Source organism: Diadema antillarum, unplaced genomic scaffold (genome assembly GCF_040938485.1).
Source record: "Diadema antillarum isolate AM-2024a unplaced genomic scaffold, OU_Dant_1.0 seq00000089_RagTag, whole genome shotgun sequence".
In the NCBI taxonomy this organism is placed as follows: domain Eukaryota; kingdom Metazoa; phylum Echinodermata; class Echinoidea; order Diadematoida; family Diadematidae; genus Diadema; species Diadema antillarum.
This window is the reverse complement of record NW_027271179.1, coordinates 1495989-1517867: the sequence shown is the minus strand read 5'-3', so window position 1 is coordinate 1517867 and position 21879 is coordinate 1495989. Positions and strand designations below refer to the sequence as shown.

Sequence of the window (21879 nt, the reverse complement as noted above, 5' to 3'; positions counted from 1 at the left end):
TTGTTCATTTTCCGAAGGTTCGTTGATTTGAAAATGAAATGAGGTTCGTCATTCTGAAGGTTAATTATAAATCAAAAAATGAGAAAGGTTCACTATTCAGAAAGTTTGTTGTTCCGAAGGCTTTTTCATCCGAAAATGAAATAAGGTTCGTTATTCCGAAGAAAGTTTGTTAATGAAAAAAAAAATGAGAAAGGTTAGTTATTTCGAAGATTTATTTATCTTAAGACGATTATAAGGATTGCAATTCTTAAGTTTTGTGAGTGTACTCACCTTTTTCCACCATGGATTAACGATTCTTTTTGTAATGTTCCGATTAACGAACGTTTTGAATTCTTATCATTTTCGGACTAACGAACCGTATAAGAATAAGAATAAGAACCATTTATCATCGGATTAACGAACCTTTGGAATAACGTCAAAATGTGCTTAATATTTCATTTCCGAACTATTACGGACATTTAGTTGTATCAGAATCTGTGTGTTTTGTATTAAAGGACTTCGGAACAATGAAACAAACCTTATCTGAATTCAGATTATTGTATTACAATAACGCAAGTTCCCCTCGCAAACTGTGCGTGATACACGGAGTGAACATACAATGATGTGAAGCGTTTGCTCATGCATGCAGAGACGCTATAAAAATGCTTGTTCCGCTACGCATTTTCGAATGCAATCCGCATTTCGTTGTAACGGAGCACATTTCTTTTGTTTTTCTTTGTCAGTGGCGCTCAGAAAAGACTTCGTGGTAACGAAAATTTCGTTATAACCGTCTTCGTTATAAGCGAATTTTGTACCATAGACTTTAATGGCGATAATTTTGGGACCAGAAGTTTTGCTTCGTTATAACGAATTTCGTTATAACCGTTTTCGTTGTAACGGGAGTACACTGTATCTTTATTTGTGTACTTCGTCTCTGTCTTAATTTGCTTTCTTTGCATTGTTTCATCAATTTTGTAACTGTTTTACTATTATACCGTTAACGCTCATTTCAGAAATTGCCCTACTGCATCATTGGGCATTAACAACTATAGTATATCAAGGATGCGGGAAGAGATTGTCACATCCTTGGTATGATCACCGCAGAGCATTACCTCCCTTGACAATTACTCCTTATTAAAATTAGGCTCCAAACAATCACCCCTCTTGCAATAACTCCCCCCCCCCCCCGAAAATTACGTCTCTCATTGTCATTTTCGAACAACGTTTGCTATTTGAATTGAAAAAAAAAAACAACATTTTTTCATATCGTCTGGTTTTGGTCGAGACCTAACTTCAGGTTTTTAACATCTTTTGGGTGAGATAATTAGAAACCCTTTACGAAATAATTAAAGAGCATGTTATTCCAAGAAGGATTCAAGTTTTTGTGAAAAAAATAGTCTTAAAATGGCCGGGATGAAACAGAGCAACCATAATGTAAAAAGGATTCTGTCAACTACAACTCTCTAGATCTATTCAAAAAAAAAGGGTGCAGGACAAAAGACTTCGTTAACAACTAGGGGTGTTTTGTAAAAAAAGAAAAAGAAAAAAAAGGCATACCGTTAAACTCGTAATATTTTACTCTTTCTAATTAGACTAGCTTATATTTGAACTGGATTTCCCCTTAAAGTGTCGACAACATTTAATTTGAAAACTAGCACAATTCTACTTGTATGTAAAATAAGCTGTAATTTTACTCAAATGACAGATTAGGGCACCGTTTGATAAAAGTTGCCAGTTATGACATCTTGTTAGTCTCTAATAATTTCAATAAAACCATGGGTTCTGCTTGATTGATAAGCTCGAGTCACTGACTTGTTACCATGGACCTGCTTTGATCGACCTACATACAACGATAGGTAATTGTGTGGAATTGCTGACAGCTTGTCAGGACTGATAATTTCATAAAACCGTGCCCGGATCCTATCAGAAACTATGGCTTTATATCGAAGGGTCCCTCGCTAATGTTAAGGGAATATGAAGGGGAGGGGGGCGGTTCGGGGTATGGTTATGGGGGGTATCTCGGGGTGGTAATCCGGGTGGTAGTTATCCTGGGGGTAGTTATCCGGGGGGTAGTTACCCAAGGGGGTAGTTCTCCGGGGGGTAGTTATCCAGGGGGTATAGTTATCCGGGGGTAGTTAACTGGGGGGTAGTTCTCCGGGGGGTAGTTATCCAGGGGGTAGTTATCCGGGTGGTGCTATGGATCTTGGGGGGTAGTTATCCGGGGGGTAGTCATCCAGGGGGTAATTACCCAGGGGGTAGTTATCCGGGGGGTAGATGTCCTAGGGGTAATTGCCCTTGGGGGAAGTTACCCCCATTCAGTCCATCCCACACCCCTTTCTTGAGTAAGTGTGAGCCCATGCAGACAGCTCTCATTCATACCCAATCACCCCTCCTGCAGCTTCCATCATCTCATGATCCTCTTTATTTATTGATTGATTTATTGAATTGGACTCCTCCACTTTATTGAAGTCCCCCGTTCCATTTGTTTTTATCGGTTTTAGTATATAATTTGAATATATCTATTGTTTATGTAAATTATGTTCATGCAAAATTGCTGAGAGCGAGTTGCCTTCAGAATAAATCAGAACACTACCAGACTTTATCGGCTTCAGTTTGTCTTATTGCGTCTTTCCTGGTTCTTAACATTAAGTTATCTCTCCTCACACAAATAAATTCCGGTTACAGGATCGAGAGACCCGCATCTAATAATAATTTGTTCAACACTTAGAATGACAACGCTCTAAACTATAGTGGCAGCGATGACCCCTATGACACAATGACAATATAGTCAAGGGTTATCCCCAGCTTTCCGAAAGAGGCAAGTCTAGTGCCCTTTCACCATGCTAGAAAAGTGAAAATATGTCAAATTTTCCTTGTCACACCACAGCACACCCCTGGGTCTGCTGGCATTTCCATTTCATTTTATATACCCTGTGTAAAAAATGATACTGATGTCATATTTCACACTCTGCACTGTCACACCACACCCCTGAACTACAAGTCAGAGCACATGACCTATATTATTTCCATTTCATTTTGTATAGGCCTACTCTGTATAAACATGAAATGAGACCTTCTGCACTTTCACACCATACACCTGAGTGAAATTACATGTCTGAGCGTATAAACTTCATTTCCATTTCATTTTGTATTCACTGTGCGGGTATGGAGTGTGGAGACCACAGGCTATTGGGGGTGTGGTGTCACAATGCACCCCACTCTGCACTGTGACACCATACCCCCTGTAACACCACTACACTGTGTAACGTGCGACCTGCATACAAAGTACAGGATTCAGGGCCGGCGGAGTGTTTTGAAAACTGTATAGGGCCCACTTCCGGGTTTCATGAGCTAACAAGCCAAAAAAATAAATAAATAAATAAAATAGATAAATAGAAAATTAAAAAAAAGAAAAAAGGCCTTCTGTGCAACTTCTGGTAAATTCCGGGTTTCTTCAGCTGACAAGCAAAAAAAAAAAAAAAAAAAAAAAAAAAAAAAAAGGCTTCAGCTCATCTTTCTCCTTCCTTCCACTCATGTCTCCGGGTTTCTGCAGCTGACAAGCATAGTACCACTTACGCACTAAAAAAGTGGGGGCCCAAAGTGGTGACACTTTATGTATTCCTTTGTACGGTGCAAAAAAAAAAAGTGGGGGCCCAAGCCCCCCGCCCCCTCCGGTTCCGTCGGCCATGGGATTGACTAGAGAATATCATAATAAACTCATAACTTTTTATTACATTCAGCTATACGAGATATCTACAAGAAGTCCATGAAGCAATCCATCCTACCAAAGACAAGGGGTTGACAAGGGGTTTACAACATCAAACACTGCTGTAATGGTGTACATCAGATGCTGGCCGAGCACTTTAAAAAAAAAATGTCCAAAATGGAAATAATAATAATAAAAAATCAGCCTGAGGGGATCCCTGCGACAGGGACCCCCTCAAGCTGATTTTTTATTATCATTATTTCCATTTTGACCACACACACATACACTAAAAAACAAAACCGTGACAACTTGCCTGGCTTGAGAGTTTCTGGTTTATAAATCTATGGGCAGAGGATGACTCTCATTCACGGAGCGGAGGGACGCAGCCCCGAAGTAAATACTGTAGTACTTTTGAAGGTAAAAGATTTAACCAGAAACTCGAAAGTAGGCAGAGCTAGAGTTATACATGTATTTTGTTTCATACTTTGGATAAAAAATGAACAAACGGGGGAAATGCAAGGCGAGAAGTCACTTGGTGAAAGCGATATTTGTTTCTATGTGCTTGTAAATATCTGTAAGTAAACTGTAATATAATGTAAATAGCACAGTCTGCAAGAATCTTCAGCCTATTGAAGGAGGCAGACTATAGTACTAGTAATCAGAAGAAGAACAAGAAGAAGCGACGGTAAGCACTATTTGGGCACCCGTCCCGCTTCATCATGAATATTCATTAGGCAGTAAGATACTGTATTATACAACACCTCAGAATGATGTCGAATTGTGATTGGCCAAGAGCATGTCACATGACATTCAACAGAAAATACCTATCAAACTCATTGAGAGTGACAGCCATACAATAGGCCCCTGGCATGGGCCTATTGCATGGCTCGAAGGTACTATAGCACGGCTTCGCGGGGGGCTACTAATGCATGGCCGCTCACAGAGTTCTGTGGCTCACACCCACCCGTAGCAAAGCGCCAGCAAACTACAGTGTACATTGTACGTGCTGGCCGGCTGCGCTGCGCTGCCGGTAAGTCTCCCATACCAGGCGCGGCGGAGTACTGCAACGCGCAGCTACTTTACCTAGCTAATTGCATGTATCGCGACCTTTACACCTCCTGCTGTGTTTTTACTTTTGACTCTGATCTGCTACGTGGACCACAGTGATCCCAAAATCAAGACTTTAAATTTCAAGTTGAGAAACCGTAATTTGATTATTTTTCTGTGTTTTTATACAAAATCATTTTCGGAAATAGACAAAGTCTAGACCTACTACTAGATCTACCGACATCTCAGATCGGCCTAACAGTCAGGCCTAACTCGATCTAACGTAAGCGTAATAAATGAGGTATACTAGTAGACCCTGCGGAGTTTGTGATTCCTGTGTCGTGGTCGAATCATGACGAGTGTTTGAAAGCAGTACACAGGGTGGTTTACAATTCTCTGCCTGATGTTACATTTATTTTTGGGCCTTCCTGAGTAAGCGGTCACTAATTTAGTACTGTGATTGTGGACAAGGTGTTGTATAAAACGAATAATTTATGATTTTGTTCGTGCATTGGGGCACGTAATACCGCACTCGGCGCGAGATTCGCCACTGGTCTATTCAACGCGGCGCTACGCGCCTTGTTGAATAGACCAGTGGCTTATCTCGCGCCTCGTGCGATATTCGTGCCCTATGCACTCACAACTCATAAATTATTCGTATACTATTAAATGGCAGAACGCTGGATACGTGCAAAACGTATCGCCGGGAAATGTAAAAATCCCGAAAAATTGCATCAACGGGGAATGTTAAAACGTCTCGCCGGAAGATGGAAAAATGTTCAGTTTTGCCGAGAAATGTAAAAACGCTGCCGGGAAATGAAAAAATTATGTATTTCCACGGTATTACCGATACATGTAGACGATGAATATTCATGATGAAGCGGGACGGGTGCCCAGATAGTGCTTACCTCTCAACAAACGACACGATCGCCTCTACTCTGGATTACGCCCTCTAGTACCAGAGTCGAGTGTCTGTAAAATCGTGCGTATACATCATGAGCCATCGGATCACGGTAAGCACTATCTGGGCACCCGTCCCGCTTCATCATGAGTATTCATCATCTACATGTATTCGTAATACTGTGGAAATACATAATTTTTTCATTTCCCGGCAGCGTTTTTACATTTCTCAGCAAAACTGAACATTTTTTCATCTCCAGGCGAGACGTTTTAACATTCCCCGTTGATGCAATTTTTCGAGATTTTTACATTTCCCGGCCATATGTTTTGCACGTATCCAGCGTTCCGCCATTTACTAGTACAGTATCTTACTGCCTTATGAATATTAATGATGAAGCGGGACGGGTGCCCAAATAGTGCTTACCTCGGATCACATGCCATGCCACCACACCATGCCAGCTCCAGGTACGCTCCATACGTGCATGCATGCAGCAGACGAGCGCGGGTGGGTAGGGATACCGGCAGCGTACATGTAAAGTATGTATGCTGTGCTCGCTGCGCTATAGAGTCACACACGGCTAGAAAACGGCCAACCCAGCAGCAGCGGGGAGTAGACAGACAGCCAAAAATCTTAAGTAAATACAGTACATTTTCAATCATGGCGGCGGCTACTTCCTCTAGCGGTCCATCTTCTGTGCCCCCTAATTCTGTTCAAGCTATCTTTGACAGTATGGAATATGGCCCAAATCCAGAAGCACCTAATGCTGCACAGGTGAGCAAAACATCATTTTCGTTAGTCCCGTATATAGACTACACTGGTGGTACTGGTAGGCTATCCTAGCTCTAACTAAATTTATACACAGCCCAGTCGCTGTACGTAGGTACATGTACGTCGCGACAGCGTACTTACAGCGTCTGCTGCGAGTGCTGGTCGGGCGGGCTATGCTATCCTAGCTCTAACTGCGACCAGCCCCAACGTGCAGCGTTGTTGGGGCTGCGCCGTTTTCGCATTCAGATCTTAAATGTTGTACAAAACGGGTGCAGTTCCGTCGCTTTTTTATTTCCTTACTTTTTCAACAAAAACTACTAGCGTTAGATTCAGGAATACTTACATGGGTCGATTTAAACCTAAATGTCAGCTGAATGTAGGGCGTCGGTAGCGCGATGCACTTTTTCATCCCCTTCAAATTCACGCACAAGTCGCGAGTTCGCAAGTCATCTTTGATTAACCTAGTCTGTATGCATTTACAGAGCATAAAACTACTTCCAAACATTTTTTTACAATAAGAGAAATCTATCATATCATTTTCGATACATACGGCTGTATGATATCACGGAAGTCACATTTTGGTTGCAACAGCGCTAACATTTTCATATAAACTTACGACTACCAGATGCGTTCAGTGCGTGTTGGGCAATGGGCAAACGTAGGGCGCGTGTTTGGTCGGAAAGTGGACCCACAATTTTGGCTTAAAATCACCTTTCAGGCATTTTCGCTAGTTGATCCCGGGGAAAAATCCCCATAAATTTGGTATCATATCAGTTCGGGAAACCCACTCACAAGGGGGGCCCCTCCTTATAAGTAACCCGTCCCCCTTATAAGTAACCCCGTCCCCCTTATAAGTAACCCCCGGGGCACCCCTTATAAGGAGTCTCCACGCTTTTTTGCAATGCAACGCGAAAATGAAAGGACTGCGGCAATTCGCTTGATTATGTCCATAAAGCTTCACAAGTTTCCTAGTTACTCACGAAATTTGAGCAAAATCGGTTTGAGGCATCATATCTAAAATCATGGATTTAAATGCGATGTCGAACGACCCATGCGAATGCTGAAATGCGAGCGATTACTGGCGTGAGTGTCGCCAGGCGCGGCGGCGCGGCAATGCTTGAGTGCAGACGTGGCGACGTAATGTGATTACATGTGCGCTTCTCCATGCAATCTGTAGACCAAAAGCTATAGCGATGCACTGGATGAGCGTTCGTTTTATCACAATCAATGGAAATTACCTTTACTTGATAAGACTTTCGCCTGCTGGCTCTGCAGGCTTCTTCAGATCGAGCGTTGTGAGAAGGACTTCCCACGAGCCGACGTAGCTGGCGCACGCCGATCTGAGAGAATGGGATCGTATATTGAGGAAAGTGAATATATCTCCAAAGAGATTTTTCTCCTCCCCACCACTAGAGGGCGGACTCTACAATGGAGTCAGTGATTTCATGGGGGCCGCCATTGTTCCACTTAAAAATGGTGGACTTTGCGTTCTAAGTATACATTTCTACAGCGCGTATTACGCGAACTTCTGAACTTTTACGCGAGTACGCACTTGATTTTGGCTGCTCCTCGGTTGCTCGTTTGCTAGTGTGTTAGCACGAGGGGTGAGCCTACCGCTTCGTTGCCATCCAGTGCTCCTTGCGCTCACACAACAATAGTACAGGGCGTATGAAGACTCCGCACTCTAGCAGTCACTGCGGAAAATCTCTTTGATATTGTCCGAGGTCTCAGTTGAAGGTTCTCCCTTGTTGTTTCCGAATGTGAATTGCTTCCCTTATCCAGCGTGAGGTTTTCCCAGAGTCTCTGGCTAGGATGGAACACTTTTTCCAGTTGATGTGGTGGTTTTCGCTGGCCACATGGTCGCTGATGGCCGACTTGTGCATGTGGGAGGTGGATTCCATCTTTTTCCCTCTTGTGTAGTAGGATGCACAAACTGTGTCTACCTCTAGTTTGCGTTCATTTTTTCTGGTGCCAAATTTTCTAGCTGTTTCTCCAATGTAGCTTCTTTCACAGTTACCACATGGAATCTGGTAAACTACCCCCGCTTGGTCATCGATGGATCGTTTGTCTTTTGGGTGGACTAGGATGTTCCTGAGTTTCTTGTGTGGCCTGACTGCTGTGGAGATGTGGTATTTCTGGTAAATCCTTTGCAATGCTTCTGAGGTACCCTTTACATATGGAATGGTTGCCAATTTCCTCCTCTGATTGGTTGGTTTGGTCTGTGAGTTCTTCTTGGTTTGATTATCCCCCCTTTTCTTTTTGGCTTTCTTGAAGGACCAGCCAGGGTATCCACATTTCCTGAGAGAGGACTGGATGTAATCTTCCTCTGCCTTCAGGTCAGCTTCCTCCGTGACGATGCTGTGTGCTCTGTCCATGAGTGTACGGATGACTCCTAATTTTTGATGGAGTGGATGGTGGGATTGGAAATTCAGGTATTGTCCTGTGTGTGTCTTTTTCCTGTAGACGACCATCTTGGTTGTGCCATCCGGTCTTTTTGTGATCTTGGTGTCCAGGAAAGGGATGGAATTATCAACCTCCATCTCATGGGTGAATTTGATACTGCCTGTGTCATTGACTTGGTCTAAGTGTGCCTTGAGTCTGTTGACTGTGTCCGCTTTTACAATGGCAAGGATGTCATCCACATAACGCTTCCAAACTCTGGGTTTGATGTCATCATGAGCGGAGGCAATGGCTTCTTCTTCCAAGTATTCCATGTAGATGTTTGCGACAATGGGTGACACAGGGCTGCCCATAGCTGTTCCATATATTTGGCGGTATATCTTGCCATCAAAACTGAAGTAGGTGGTCGACAAGATAAATTCGAGAAGCTTTATGATGTCGTCCACTGTGAGATTGGTCCTCTTGTGTAGTTCGGAGTCTTTCTGAAGTCTGTCCCTTACGATCTGAATGGATTGGTCGATTGGGGTGTTGGTGAAAAGGCTCACGACGTCGAACGAGACCAGAACTTCATGTTCATCGAGTGTGATGTCTTTAAACTCTTCAGCCAAGTCCTTGGAATCGAGTACATGGTGACCTGTCTTCCCTACCACCGGTGACAATATGTCTGCTAATGACCTTGAGGTATTGTAACCGATGGATCCAATGTAATCCACTATGGGGCGGAGGGGAAAGCCTTCTTTGTGAGTCTTAGGGGTACAATACAGACGTGGTACATTCTCGGCCGTTGGATAGAGGTAGTCATACTGTTTGGAAGTGATCTTGTTGTGAGCTTTGAGCGGCTTGAGTAGCGCTATTAACTTCCGTTTGTAAGAGGAAGTGGGGTCACAAGATAGTAATTCATACGTCTTAGCATCTGCCAACATGGTACTAACCTTGTCTTTGTAGTCTCGAGTGTCCATGACCACTGTAGCTTTCCCCGTATCTGCAGGAAGGATGGTAATTTCCTTATTGGAAGCTAGTTCTGTCAAGGCTTTCTTTTCGTCTGCGCTGATGTTCGGCTGAGGAGGTCTTGCATTCTTAAGTGTTCCCAAGACATCGTTTCTCAGAAGGTCGGCTTGGGGCTTCTTGAGAACTGCCGTGGCTTGTTCTGTCGCCACCATGAATTCCTCAATTGGTATATTATAATATACGATACTTAATATACGATCCCATTCTCTCAGATCGGCGTGCGCCAGCTACGTTGGCTCGTGTGAAGTCCTTCTCACAACGCTCGATCTGAAGAAGCCTGCAGAGCCAGCAGGCGAAAGTCTTATCAAGTAAAGGTAATTTCCATTGATTGTGATAAAACGAACGCTCATCCAGTTGATTTTCCAATCAGATGAACCTTTTCAGCGAGTATAGCGATGCACATGCACCACTGACTACTGTGTGCGCTATTACTCCGCCGCGCTGTTAGACCGACGTTTATTCCTACGTACTGCCTACTAGTTGTCATCGGTCTCGTAAACCCGTGTACAAATCGGTCTGTGGCCAGAAATATGTTCCGTGGAGACTACACTGTACGTCTAGCTTCACGCGGAATCCTTTCTCATGGAAGAGAACCGTGAATGTCAAAAATGAGTAAAAATTCCTCCGGACCAAGAAATTTTTCTGTATGCGACCTCGGTTGCTCACTTTCCGTGTTGTATTTGCCCAGCTGCTAGTATTTAACCTAAGTGCATGCAGTACGATAGTTGGCGCGATAGCGCGCAGTACACCATGCATGTATAATTGCTGGCATGCATACACGATGTATATTATGACATCACAGAGAAAACCAGTGCGTGCGAGTGCAAGTGCGTGCAGTGGGATCGAAGCGGGCCTCGCAGCTAGCGGGCTGGGGTAGGTGTGCTAGCTGACAAGGATGCGCGCTTAGCCTTAGAAACATGCACGCTTTGAATGTGATAAACGCAGTGAATAGCACTGCCCACTGGAGTGCGCTTGACAGTGAAATTTCATTACGCTCACGACCCACTTTTTCGCCAAGGTTATAGCAGCGTGAGGATAAAATATACCCTGTTTTTATTTGCTCATAACTTCACCGTTATTAATGATTATGGTGAGAAATTTTGCACATATATTATGTTAGCTATGGACATCATGGATGTTTTTGTGTATGACTTGTATTTCTCCAGTTGCAAAAATCTACCAGACACCCTACTAAATGATTCACGTCGGCGACTGTTTGATGCATTTCATTGCTTATGATGCAGAAAATGCTGTCTTATAAGGCAAATATCTTCAGCTCACCGATGCTCACTAAAACTCACAATCACTTGCACATGCGCACAGCATGCATTCAGTGCAGTCCATTGACAGCTGTATTGCTCGCTACATGATGCATATATTCATTTCACCGTATATGCACCGTGCGATGATGCATTATTCATATCTTTGAGCATCCGTAACGGTGACGTAACGTCATTGTTCACGCATGCGTAGATGCGTAGTAATGGATATACACGTTCAAAATAGCAGCAAAGCTCTCCACTAGGGCAGGCCGCTTACTCCTAAAAAATGTGGAAAATTTTGCAGTTTCCAGATAAATTGGTGAGAAGAACCAAGGCAATGGGGTAGTGTATATTTCATTTGTTATTACAGGCTTTACAAAGAAGGCAGTTAATTAACAGTAAATTAAAGTTGTTTATTGCAGTAATTAAGCTTATGTACATTGCTGTTTTTAATAAACTAATAAACAGAAGGTACAGTTGTATTTTGGTGTCTCTAGATAAGATGACTATACACTTCATCAACAATGATACCGACTTTTGCCATGCACAAATGAACAAGCCAACACTTCCAAATAGCGGAATTGATTTGTTTTACTTTAATAACACAGTGTAAATAAATGTTAAAAAAAACTGTAAACAAATAGAAATGGCCATTATTTGGCTTTCAAGAAGAATTATATTGTTTTTCTTTCAAGAATTTGTTTATGAAAGTGTCATGTATCATTTAATTGATTAAAATTATTGTAATCTCATCAATTCAGTGGATTAATTACCTTATTTACTGATTTTAACGAGTATTGTAGTTCCTTTTAGCATAGAGTAATAGAGTAATTTAGGCTCAAACTAGGGAACATGTACTTTTGTGTGTGAAATCACACTACAGAACACTTTTTATAAAGTTGTACAGCCCACAAGTACATGTCTCTCATACTCTGTTTGTCAATATGAAATGTCAATCTGAGGTAAAATTAATTTGCTTTTTTTAAATACAAGATAAACATTCAGTAAACAACATTGCGGGTCAGTTATTAAGGCATGAATTGAAAGGGAATTTTTTATTTCTTGCTTGTGCAAAAAGTCCATGTTTAACTGTAATTGGCAATAGAACCCACTAAGTCTTGTTTACTTTCTGTACATATGCAATTTTATAATTGAGTAATTAATTAGCATGTATTCATACTATAGCTTGATCAATAGGCCTATATGATATAGTTGACTCCTGCTTTAACGAAGTCCCCATGGCCGGCAGTTTTCTTTCGTTGTATCGGAATTTTGTTATAGTCAAACAGTAAAGTACATGCATACAAAATGTACTAGTATATTATAGACTATAAATTTTGGATCTTGATTCTTACTTAATTGTAATGAGACTTTTGTCATTACCGTGTTCTTTACAACAGGAGTGTACTGTGTTAAATAGCATAAATTATTGTTGCTTTTTGTTAAAGACAAACTTCATGAATACAGGGTTTCGCGCTCCATGATGCACTCCACTTCACCATCACAAAATTGTCTCGTTTATTCTGATAATTAAGTAGTATTTAATTAGGACCTCTACAGAATGGCATAAGCCTAAAAATAATATACATGTAGTTCAAGCAACATCTGTATAGGGCTTCAAGAGGGCACTCACCGTGAACTGTACATTGCTGTAAGTACAATTTGGACACACACACATTGTCAAAGTCAGCGATATGTAGAGGACTGTGCAACTGACTATATATTTCAGAAGGTTCAGAAAGTTTGTGAATGCAACCTTATGCAATGGACTTTAAAGCAATGGTATCTTGGCATTATTGTTTCACTGCGGAGCTTAAAACATGTTTTCATCACACAGTCATTGTCACACACTGTAGTAACACACAATTATATTCAAATATGTATCGTATTACTACAGATCTTCTTTTTACCATTTATGGCAATAAATATGTATGAGTTTTACTTGTTTTGAAATAATCAACTCTGAACCCTTTAAAATTGTTAAAGGTATTTTGTATGACAGGAGATTGTTGTTAAATACCTTCTCAAACAGGTTATCAGTCATACTTTGTCGCAAGAAATCATCATACCATGTACATTTATGGCAAGTCTAACAGAACAAGAACATTATTAGCACTCTTACTACAAGGTAGAACACTTAGATATTTAAAAAAAATAGAACATTTTACACTCATCAACTTAAATAGGAAGTGGGAAAATAGAACATAGCGAAACTTCACATTCAACTAAAGAACAACTCTAAGGGAAAGGTTAGTAAAAAAAAAATCTGTGACATGATATTGTTTTATTGTGCTAAGAAATTACAACGAAAATAACAAATGAACATCTAAAACAGCACACTGCCCTTTGTAAACTTTGATAAAACTTAACTGGGTTAGAAAAAAAGACTTCGAAAGTAAAGAAAAATGAGAACAAACACTATACAAATAAGTTTGAAACATTAAAAGTTAAATTCTTTGTTAATGTAATACAACAAATACATGTGTAAATGAATAAAAATATAAATATATGTCCCATAAGATACTGCCTTAGACTTGGTAAAAAGTACAATGTAGTATACTTTTAGTACTGAACATTTATTATGAACTATTGGCCCAAGGAAAATATTAAAAACAAAACAACCAACAACAACTAGATTGAATGGAAAATAAAACTTGAGAGCCAAAAAAAACCCAAATATGAACAAGGAATAATGATGTTGTTACTGCAATCATTAATGAAATTATTTGTATTTGATAAACTATGGTGATCATATAAAAGGAAGGACAACATAACCATACATGTCAAACGCTACATACATGCACATTTGAACTCGTCACTTCATTCAACACACGTGCACACAACACTGCACAGATACAACGTAGCCCGCACAGGCCGCACCAGCCGCACCGGCTAAGCGGGCACGAGCGGTTTGCTAGCCCGCTGGACCCGGGGCGAAGAGACACCAAGGTACCGTTACATTAAAATCCATTGCGCTTCATTGCGCTTCCGCAGATACTCTTGTAGTTTCGGACGATAATTTGACATCTTGATTTAAATCAAATCTTAGTTTAAGCCAGTTTAATTGTGTTTTACATGGTGAAAGCACATTTTAAAGGTACAGATTAAGTACCGACTTTTGAGCGTGATATCTCGTGAAATCTTCGATTAATTTTTGCCGGACTTTTGATGGATTGTTAGATGGACTTCGAATGTGTACACGGGTATTGCTCACATGTGAGAAAACGATTTACAATCGTCGCCATCGCCGTAAGCCATAGGGGTTGCAGCTAGGGCACCCAAGACCAAAATTTTCATGGCGAAGTTGAACTGCGCAGATCGGATGCGCAGTAGGACCATTTTGGACCCTATTATTAAACAGTTCAGTAACACTTGTTACAGGCTTTTACAGGCCATACAGCTGAGAGTGAAATTTATGTGAGACTGAGAGGGAGCCAGTGGCGGATTAGGGGGGGGGGGGGGGGTGGGGGCGCACCGGAGTCGGCAATTGTGCACTTTACGGCCCTATATTATCAGTACCTCATTCGCCGTATGCCAAGGACAAGGTGATATCCCATGAACTACCCGCACTGAGCAGCTGGCGAGCTTCTCTTGCTGTATGGAACACCGTTTGACAAGTGATAAGGTCACTATTAAAATAGTAAAAGCCCGCCTCGCTCACTGTGCTTCTGCAGAGCTAGCGGACACATCGAACACTGATGTGCGATCGTGATTTCGCGTGCCTTTCCTCTCCGCTGCAAGATTATCGAGCTTTAAAGTTTAAATACAATGTTGCATCGCAGAAAATTGCCATGATCATGGCGCAAAGTGTGAGAAAGTTGGCAGTAAATTTAGTCTGTGATACAATAGATTCAATTTTTGGACATCCTAGCTAAGATTGCGCCAGCTCGCCACAACAGTTATGTGAATATTTTCATGCCTCTTCATTCCTCCCGATCCGAACCCATCAAATATCATGCAAACCAACCACGCGGGCGAGGCTTGTGTGTGTGTGTGTGTGTGTGTGTGTCCATGTAGTGGCTGCCCGTAAATCGGTAGCTATTACACTTCACACGGTGCGGCGTATGGTCGGGCTCGTCAAACGGTAACTGTGTAGATGAAACAAACACTAACAGACTGACGAATCGGGATAAAATTTTGGGTTTTTTATAATAATTTCACAGAATAATTTCGCCAAGGCCGCGAGTGGACATATGTCCTCCGCAATAGGTTAATTAGTGATTCCCTGCTTAAGATATAATGCAAAATTCATTCATTTAAAATCATGATTGAAGCACGGAAGTTTACCTCTCGTCTGTTGTGTGCCAATGCACAGCACCCTGTTTGTCTAGGGGCAAGTCCAAGATAACACGCACGTTACGTATGGGACATTCAGAGACTTTTATGACCTGAAAAATAGTGTTAATGGCCTTTGATCATATTGAACTTCATCATGGTGATTGATATCTAGAAGAAGTATAATCATGTAAAAAATTGAGAAAAATGACCTTGACAATTATATTCTAGAAGAGAAAATATGTGCCGTTACGTATGGGACCAGAAAATTTTTGTGTTTTTGAACATTTTTTTCAACCTCAAAACTCTCTGAAAGTATATCATTCTACAACTTGTAACTCACTGTGATGAAAGTCACAACACTCAAGATTATCACAGGTAAGTTTCATGTCATTAGGCAAAAAGCTCTAATTACAGGTTCTAATTAAAGACAGACATGACGTGTTACGTATGGGACAGTTACGTATGGGACAGTTTGTCCCCCATTCATTTAGTGTGTGAAGAACCATGTTTATGGGTATTTTGCATAATTATTGAAGTAAAATCACTTGAAACTACTCAAATACTGATCCAGATTGTCAAGGAAACAATATTCCCCAAATATTCACCATCATAATCATATTCAATCATATTTTTATATTTTTATGACCAACCTGGGTATGCATGCCCTTTGTCCCCCATTCGTTTAGTGTGTGGAGAACCATGTTTATGGGTATTTTGCAAAATAATTTTGCAAAATACCCATTTAAACAGATTTTTGCATAATTATTGAGGTGGAATCAGTTGAAATTACTCAAATACTGATCCAGATTGACAAGGGAACAATATTCCCTAGATATTTACCATCATAATCACATTCAATCATATTCTATATTCTTTATGACCAACCTGAGTATGTATGCCCTATTTTTATCAGGATAGTTACTACTGAAAAATTGAATAGTTTAAAGTGTTTACTTCCATTGATGAAGGGCAGTTTGCCATTTAGTTTCAATAAAAAACAACTTGACACAAGAAATATTAAGTTTAATAAATAAGCAATACCTGCTTCGTGGAACCCCAGTGATCGAGTAGATATACAATGATGTCTGTCTAGCAGTCAGGTCATTGATTCGAGTCACAACTCAGTATGTATACCCATGAATTTTGTTGTGGCTAATACTGAAAACTGAATAAGAACAATTTGTGTATCACTTGCAGTTTAAAAAAAAATCATTTTACTTTTTATTTTTTTTCTATATATTTCACAACCATTTCAAATTGGATCTCCATCACATAAACTTTGAATTCCTCTAGTCTTCAGATTTTATGCTCTTAAGTAATTCATATAATTGGTTTCCAATCATTTCTTTAAATGTTGAAAACTGAATCCCCATTTCTACAAAAAACTATACCATCCCTTTAATGCTGGTTTTTCATTGTGTATTTTGCCATTTTCCCCTCCCCCTTTCTGAAAATTGTTCAGTCAAGTTAATGTATTGTTTCAAGTGTCTATAACTCAAAAAGTAGCTACAATGTTGGGATGCTTTCTTCAGGATGATTGACCATTTGTGTACTGAGAGACCTTCCCAGCTAGCTACATGCATTCACATACAATATGTATGAGGATGTCCCATACGTAACGCATTTGTCCCATACGTAACATTATTTCAATGCCTAATAAAAAATATTTCTTTCACTTTTTTTTCTTTTTTCTCAGGTATTTAATTTCTCTAAACAATAAATTAGAACTTTCCAAAAGGGCATTAAAACAACCTTAGCAATTTCAGAAAAAACCTAAAAAAATGACCTCATTTTGTTACGTATGGGACATCTCATGATAGGACACGAGCTAATTTGCATAATCATTTGCATAATCCCGAAATTTTCATACCAAGTTAAACTATGTGATGAACTTCTTATGTCCACATATTAATCAAATATTATTTGCTTTCCTTTGAATTAATATGAATTTTTATAAATGTCCCATACGTAACGCTGTGTTTCACATTTATGCAAATGAAGCCCTTGAAATTTGCATAAATTTACATAATATCATTTTTTCCTCCACGGAAATCAAAACTTCAACTCATAAGCTTCAAAATGATACCAAACATGTCAATATTGAGCAAAGATGAAATTTTGCCTTCTGAGGGGACCTTATCTTGGACTTGCCCCTAGGGTCTGCTCACGCTCGATCAGGCCGCACCGCACAGGAAAGCATGGGTGTATGCAAGGGGGGGGGGGGGGGGTCGTGAGGGTCGTACGACCCCCCCCTCAAAAAAAAAAAAAAAATTATAGACATAATAAAGAATAAAAATAAAAATTTCAGAAGGTCCACATTTTTGCAAAATACAGATTTTTTTCTGAGGGCCTTTCCACAATGACCTGTTAATTAAAAAAAAAAGAAAAAGATATTGACCAGGTACCAGCAAAGAGTCCAAGAACCTTTGCCAATTGCGTGACGTACAGGTCTGTAATTCTATCCCAATTCCAGCCATTCTGACACTGAGTCTGCCATCCGCTTCAAGCCGCGCTGCAATCGATTTTCGTGTCTCCCAGCAACTTATCACAACTGGCTGAAAGTTACTCGTGCTTCGCCCTGTGGCCAGTTGTTTGCCGGAGCAACACATGATTATTGTTTGCGCGCCGCCTTTCCTCTATGGGCTAGGCCTACTTTGTGATGGACAGCAACACAAACCTAGACATGTCACAAGCAGTTAAACTGCACGCCAGTCAGGTCAGTACTTTAGTACTGTTTGAACGTACATAGGCTACCTTGCAGCTTTGTTACTGTCAGTGAGCTCTAGCACTCTGTACCTCCATAGACAAAGGCACACACTCAGAAGAAGACGTGACAGATTCCATGTTTTAGCCATTCAGATTGTCCCTCAATATTCACCTTCTTACCTTTTTTTTATTGAAATGTTTCTTAAAATTCCACCAAAAGTGTGCACCAGATCATTGAATTACAATTGTAAAAATGCAGAGCTCCCTCGTGTGAGAGGGGGACCCTCCTGGCCCCTCCCCGCCCTTTCCACCTCTGTATACAGGGATAGTGACTGGAAAAACACAATTCAGACACTCTCATTGTGCTGAATATTTGTTTTTCAACTTTTTTATCGAAAAATAACAATATTCTTAATATCCCCCTCAGAGAGTGTGCAGCAGATAGTTGAATTCAAGTCTAAATAATGTATGTAAAAACTCCCTCATGTGGAAGGGGGGGGGGATAACACCATACCCCTGGGCTGTCCATCTCCACAGACTTGGTACACAGTGAAGACACAGACACGATGATGCCTGATTCGACATGAAAGTGATCAAAACGTCCAAATGATCCATTATCCAATGAAGTACACGTACAGTTGGAGTCCATTCCATGTAAAACAACTCGTATCAGTAACTTGTAACAGTAACTCAGTAACACGGTTCACTTGCAACAGTAACTGGTGTAAAAGTTTAAAACACAACTCTCAAAAAATAATAATAATAATAAAGAATAAAAATATACTATTTATAATTTTTAATTAAAAAATAACTTATTTACTGTATTAACAGGTTTGGTGTTACTTTTGATAATAGTTTATCGTAACATTGCAGTTATTCAACATGAATGGGCTTTGTTGCAACTGCATCGTACGACTGGTATGGGTTGTAGATCTTGTGCTAGATACCTGAGTGACCGAGCCACGAGAAACAACATTATTGTCTACTGGTGCTCAGATATTAGTCTGCTCTGTTTCCTCATGAATCGTAAGTTCTTGGGAGCCTGATAATGATGCGAAATCTATAAAGTCAAAGTTGATGGCCTCTAACAAATCTGTGTCAAAGACAGGATTTACATTCTCAACATCAATATTTGGTGCTCTGCTAACTGTTGACGGCACAGTTGACACATTTGCTGGATCAATCCGTGGAACTTTGCCAACATCACCTTAACCAAGGGCATTGGATAAGGCATCGGAAATGTTCTGCTTTCTGTTGTCGCTAACAGTTCCAGTGTATCACGCAATAGAACCTTCGTTGGCGTGACCAGACACTTGGCAAATTTCTCGCGATGAAAATCCTCTGGAATCTAAGATGGTGATACATGTGGCACGCAAACAATGATTGGTGTTCGGTTTTACAAGCTTGCCTGTTCAGATGTGGTTCTCATATTTCCGAGAGTATGTACCCCACATTGGGACTTTTTATACCACTGTCCAGATTCTGGGGCTTTCATCTTAGCTGACTGGAAGAAAGCATCACAACTCGGATTGAGTTTTCCAACCTATTTCTTGAATGATTTTACGGGACATTGCTCATCGCCAGTGGCATAAATTCTGCCCGCGTCTTTTCTGGACGCTGTGCTGTCTTCCCGAGTTTTCTTCGTAAGTTCATCTTTTGCTTGTGCAACAAATTCATGTCCGTTAGAATCTCTTTTCACAGTGAAGTGGTTCTTTTTTAGTGTTTGGAGAATTTCCCTGCCTCTACGGCATATGTATACCATCAATTCAAACCACACTTTCCGCTGGAGCCCATGTGGGCTATTTAGGTTGAAAACTCTGGATTTATAGAGTTTGTCTATGTCGTTTGCGTCTATTGAGGGATGATGCTCCACATCGCCCTTCCCTGCCTTTTTCAACTGGACTGTTGCCCTGAACGACTGGTTTGCATCAGAAAATTCACTGTCTTTGATTATGTCTATTTGACCATCATAACAATCCTTCAAATGACGATTTAGTCCGGCACGGATGGAAACTAAAGACGATCGTTTGTAATACTCACCATCGGTTTTTCTCACCTCGACGTAAAATTTGGCAAGTATTTCCGAAAGTCTGTTCTTATCGAGCTGCTCGAAGCTGAACGGCAATTCCTTCTCTGTCAAATATGCTCTAAAAACATCTAGAGCACTTTTTATACCCCTGCCACACAAAGTGTGAAGGGGGTATTATAGGAATCACCGTGATGTTGGTTGGGCGGGCGGTCGGGCGGTCAGTCTGTTGCAAAATCTTGCATCGCGAACTCCTACAGTTTTGAAGCAATTTAAATGAAACTTGGGGTAAATAATGATATTGAGGTATAGATGTGCAAGACATGTTTTTTGTGTTTGTCGGACAATGCGTTGCCATGGTAACCATAATTTTACCAAAAACCTTGTGGATTGAATAACTTCCACAGTATTTAGGCAATCAATTTCAAAATTAGTATCTATGATGATCTATGGGTGTAGTTATGCAAGACACTCTTTGTGTTTGTACTTGACAAAGCGTTGCCATGGTAACCGCATGTTTTCTTCGAAATCTTGTTGAGTGAACAACTTCCACAGTTTTGAAGCAATTGAAATCAAATTTGGTAGCCCTTGAGGCATAGATGTGGAACACATAATTTTTATGTCTGTCAGACAAAGCGTTGCCATGGTAACCTTAATTTTACCAAAACCTTGTGGATTGAATAACTTCCACATCATTCAAGTAATTAAGGTCAAATTTAGTATGTATAATGATCAGGAGGTGTAGTTATGCAAGACACCCATGTGTTAATATAAGAAAAATGTGTTGCCATGGTAACCACTCATTTTTGTATCAAATTGAACCATTTAATCTATGAAGGTGAAATTTGGTGTGTATGATGCTCTTTAAGTGTAGTTTTGCAAAATGTCCTTTGTATTTGTATCGGACAATGCGTTGCCATGGTAACCGCATTTTTTTTTTAATCCTGTGGAGTGAACTTCTTCCACATCATATCATGATCTAGAAGTGTAGTTTTGCAAGACACCAATGTGTAAGTTTAAGGAAAATGTGTTGCCATGGTAACCACTCATTTTTTTAATCAAAATAAACCATTCAAGCTATGAAGGTCGAATGTGGTGTGTATGATGGTCTTTCAGTGTAGTTATGCAAAATGTCCCTTGTGTTTGTATCAGACAATGCATTGCCATGGTAACCACACTTTTTACCCAAACCTTGTGGAACCAACTGTTACCAAAGCACTCAAGCAACTGTGGTCACATTTTGTTTGTATGATTTCCCTCATGACATCACATACTGTAAAGCAACGCTAGGGGCGGGGGTATTAATCACCTTCAGTGATAATTCTAGTTGTTGCCTTTCGTGTGTTCAACACGTCTTTTTCTTTCAGAATGTTTTCGAATTCCTCAGAGTCTAGAGTCGCGAACCTCTTTGTGGAGGCCGCCAAATGTTGTTTACAAAATCTAACCTTTCAACTTGTATACGGACGTGTATCTACGCACAGTACAGTACAGAGCATATCAGCGAGCGACTGCCGCAGACAGCACATACGATTTACGTGTACTCCTATGGCATTTCTCAACCTCATCGCGCAATGCCACTGCACTTTGCTTTCTTTGCAAGCGATACTGCGCATGCGTATCAATTAAAAGAAACATTTGAGTGCGTTATTGACAGCAGAGTACAATATTGGAAACAACATTGATATAAAAATACATAGGACAGGTATTATGCTAACAATATTGCATGTCATTAAGCAAACCCCTTGCAGGAATATTGATACATGGTTTTATTGTATCGAAAAAGTGGCTTGTATGTATA

General features: G+C 40.5%; 1 protein-coding gene across 1 annotated transcript in view; it reads left to right on the top strand.

Moving 5' to 3' along the window:
• The first annotated feature begins 6197 nt into the window (after positions 1–6197).
• LOC139726550 (aldehyde dehydrogenase family 16 member A1-like) overlaps positions 6198–21879 on the top strand; it is a 43707-nt gene continuing 28025 nt past the window's right edge. Inside the window, exon 1 of the mRNA XM_071637541.1 lies at positions 6198–6404. Within this exon, the coding sequence (XP_071493642.1) occupies positions 6291–6404 (114 nt within the window). The 5' untranslated portion in view covers positions 6198–6290. The remainder of the gene's footprint in view (positions 6405–21879) is intronic.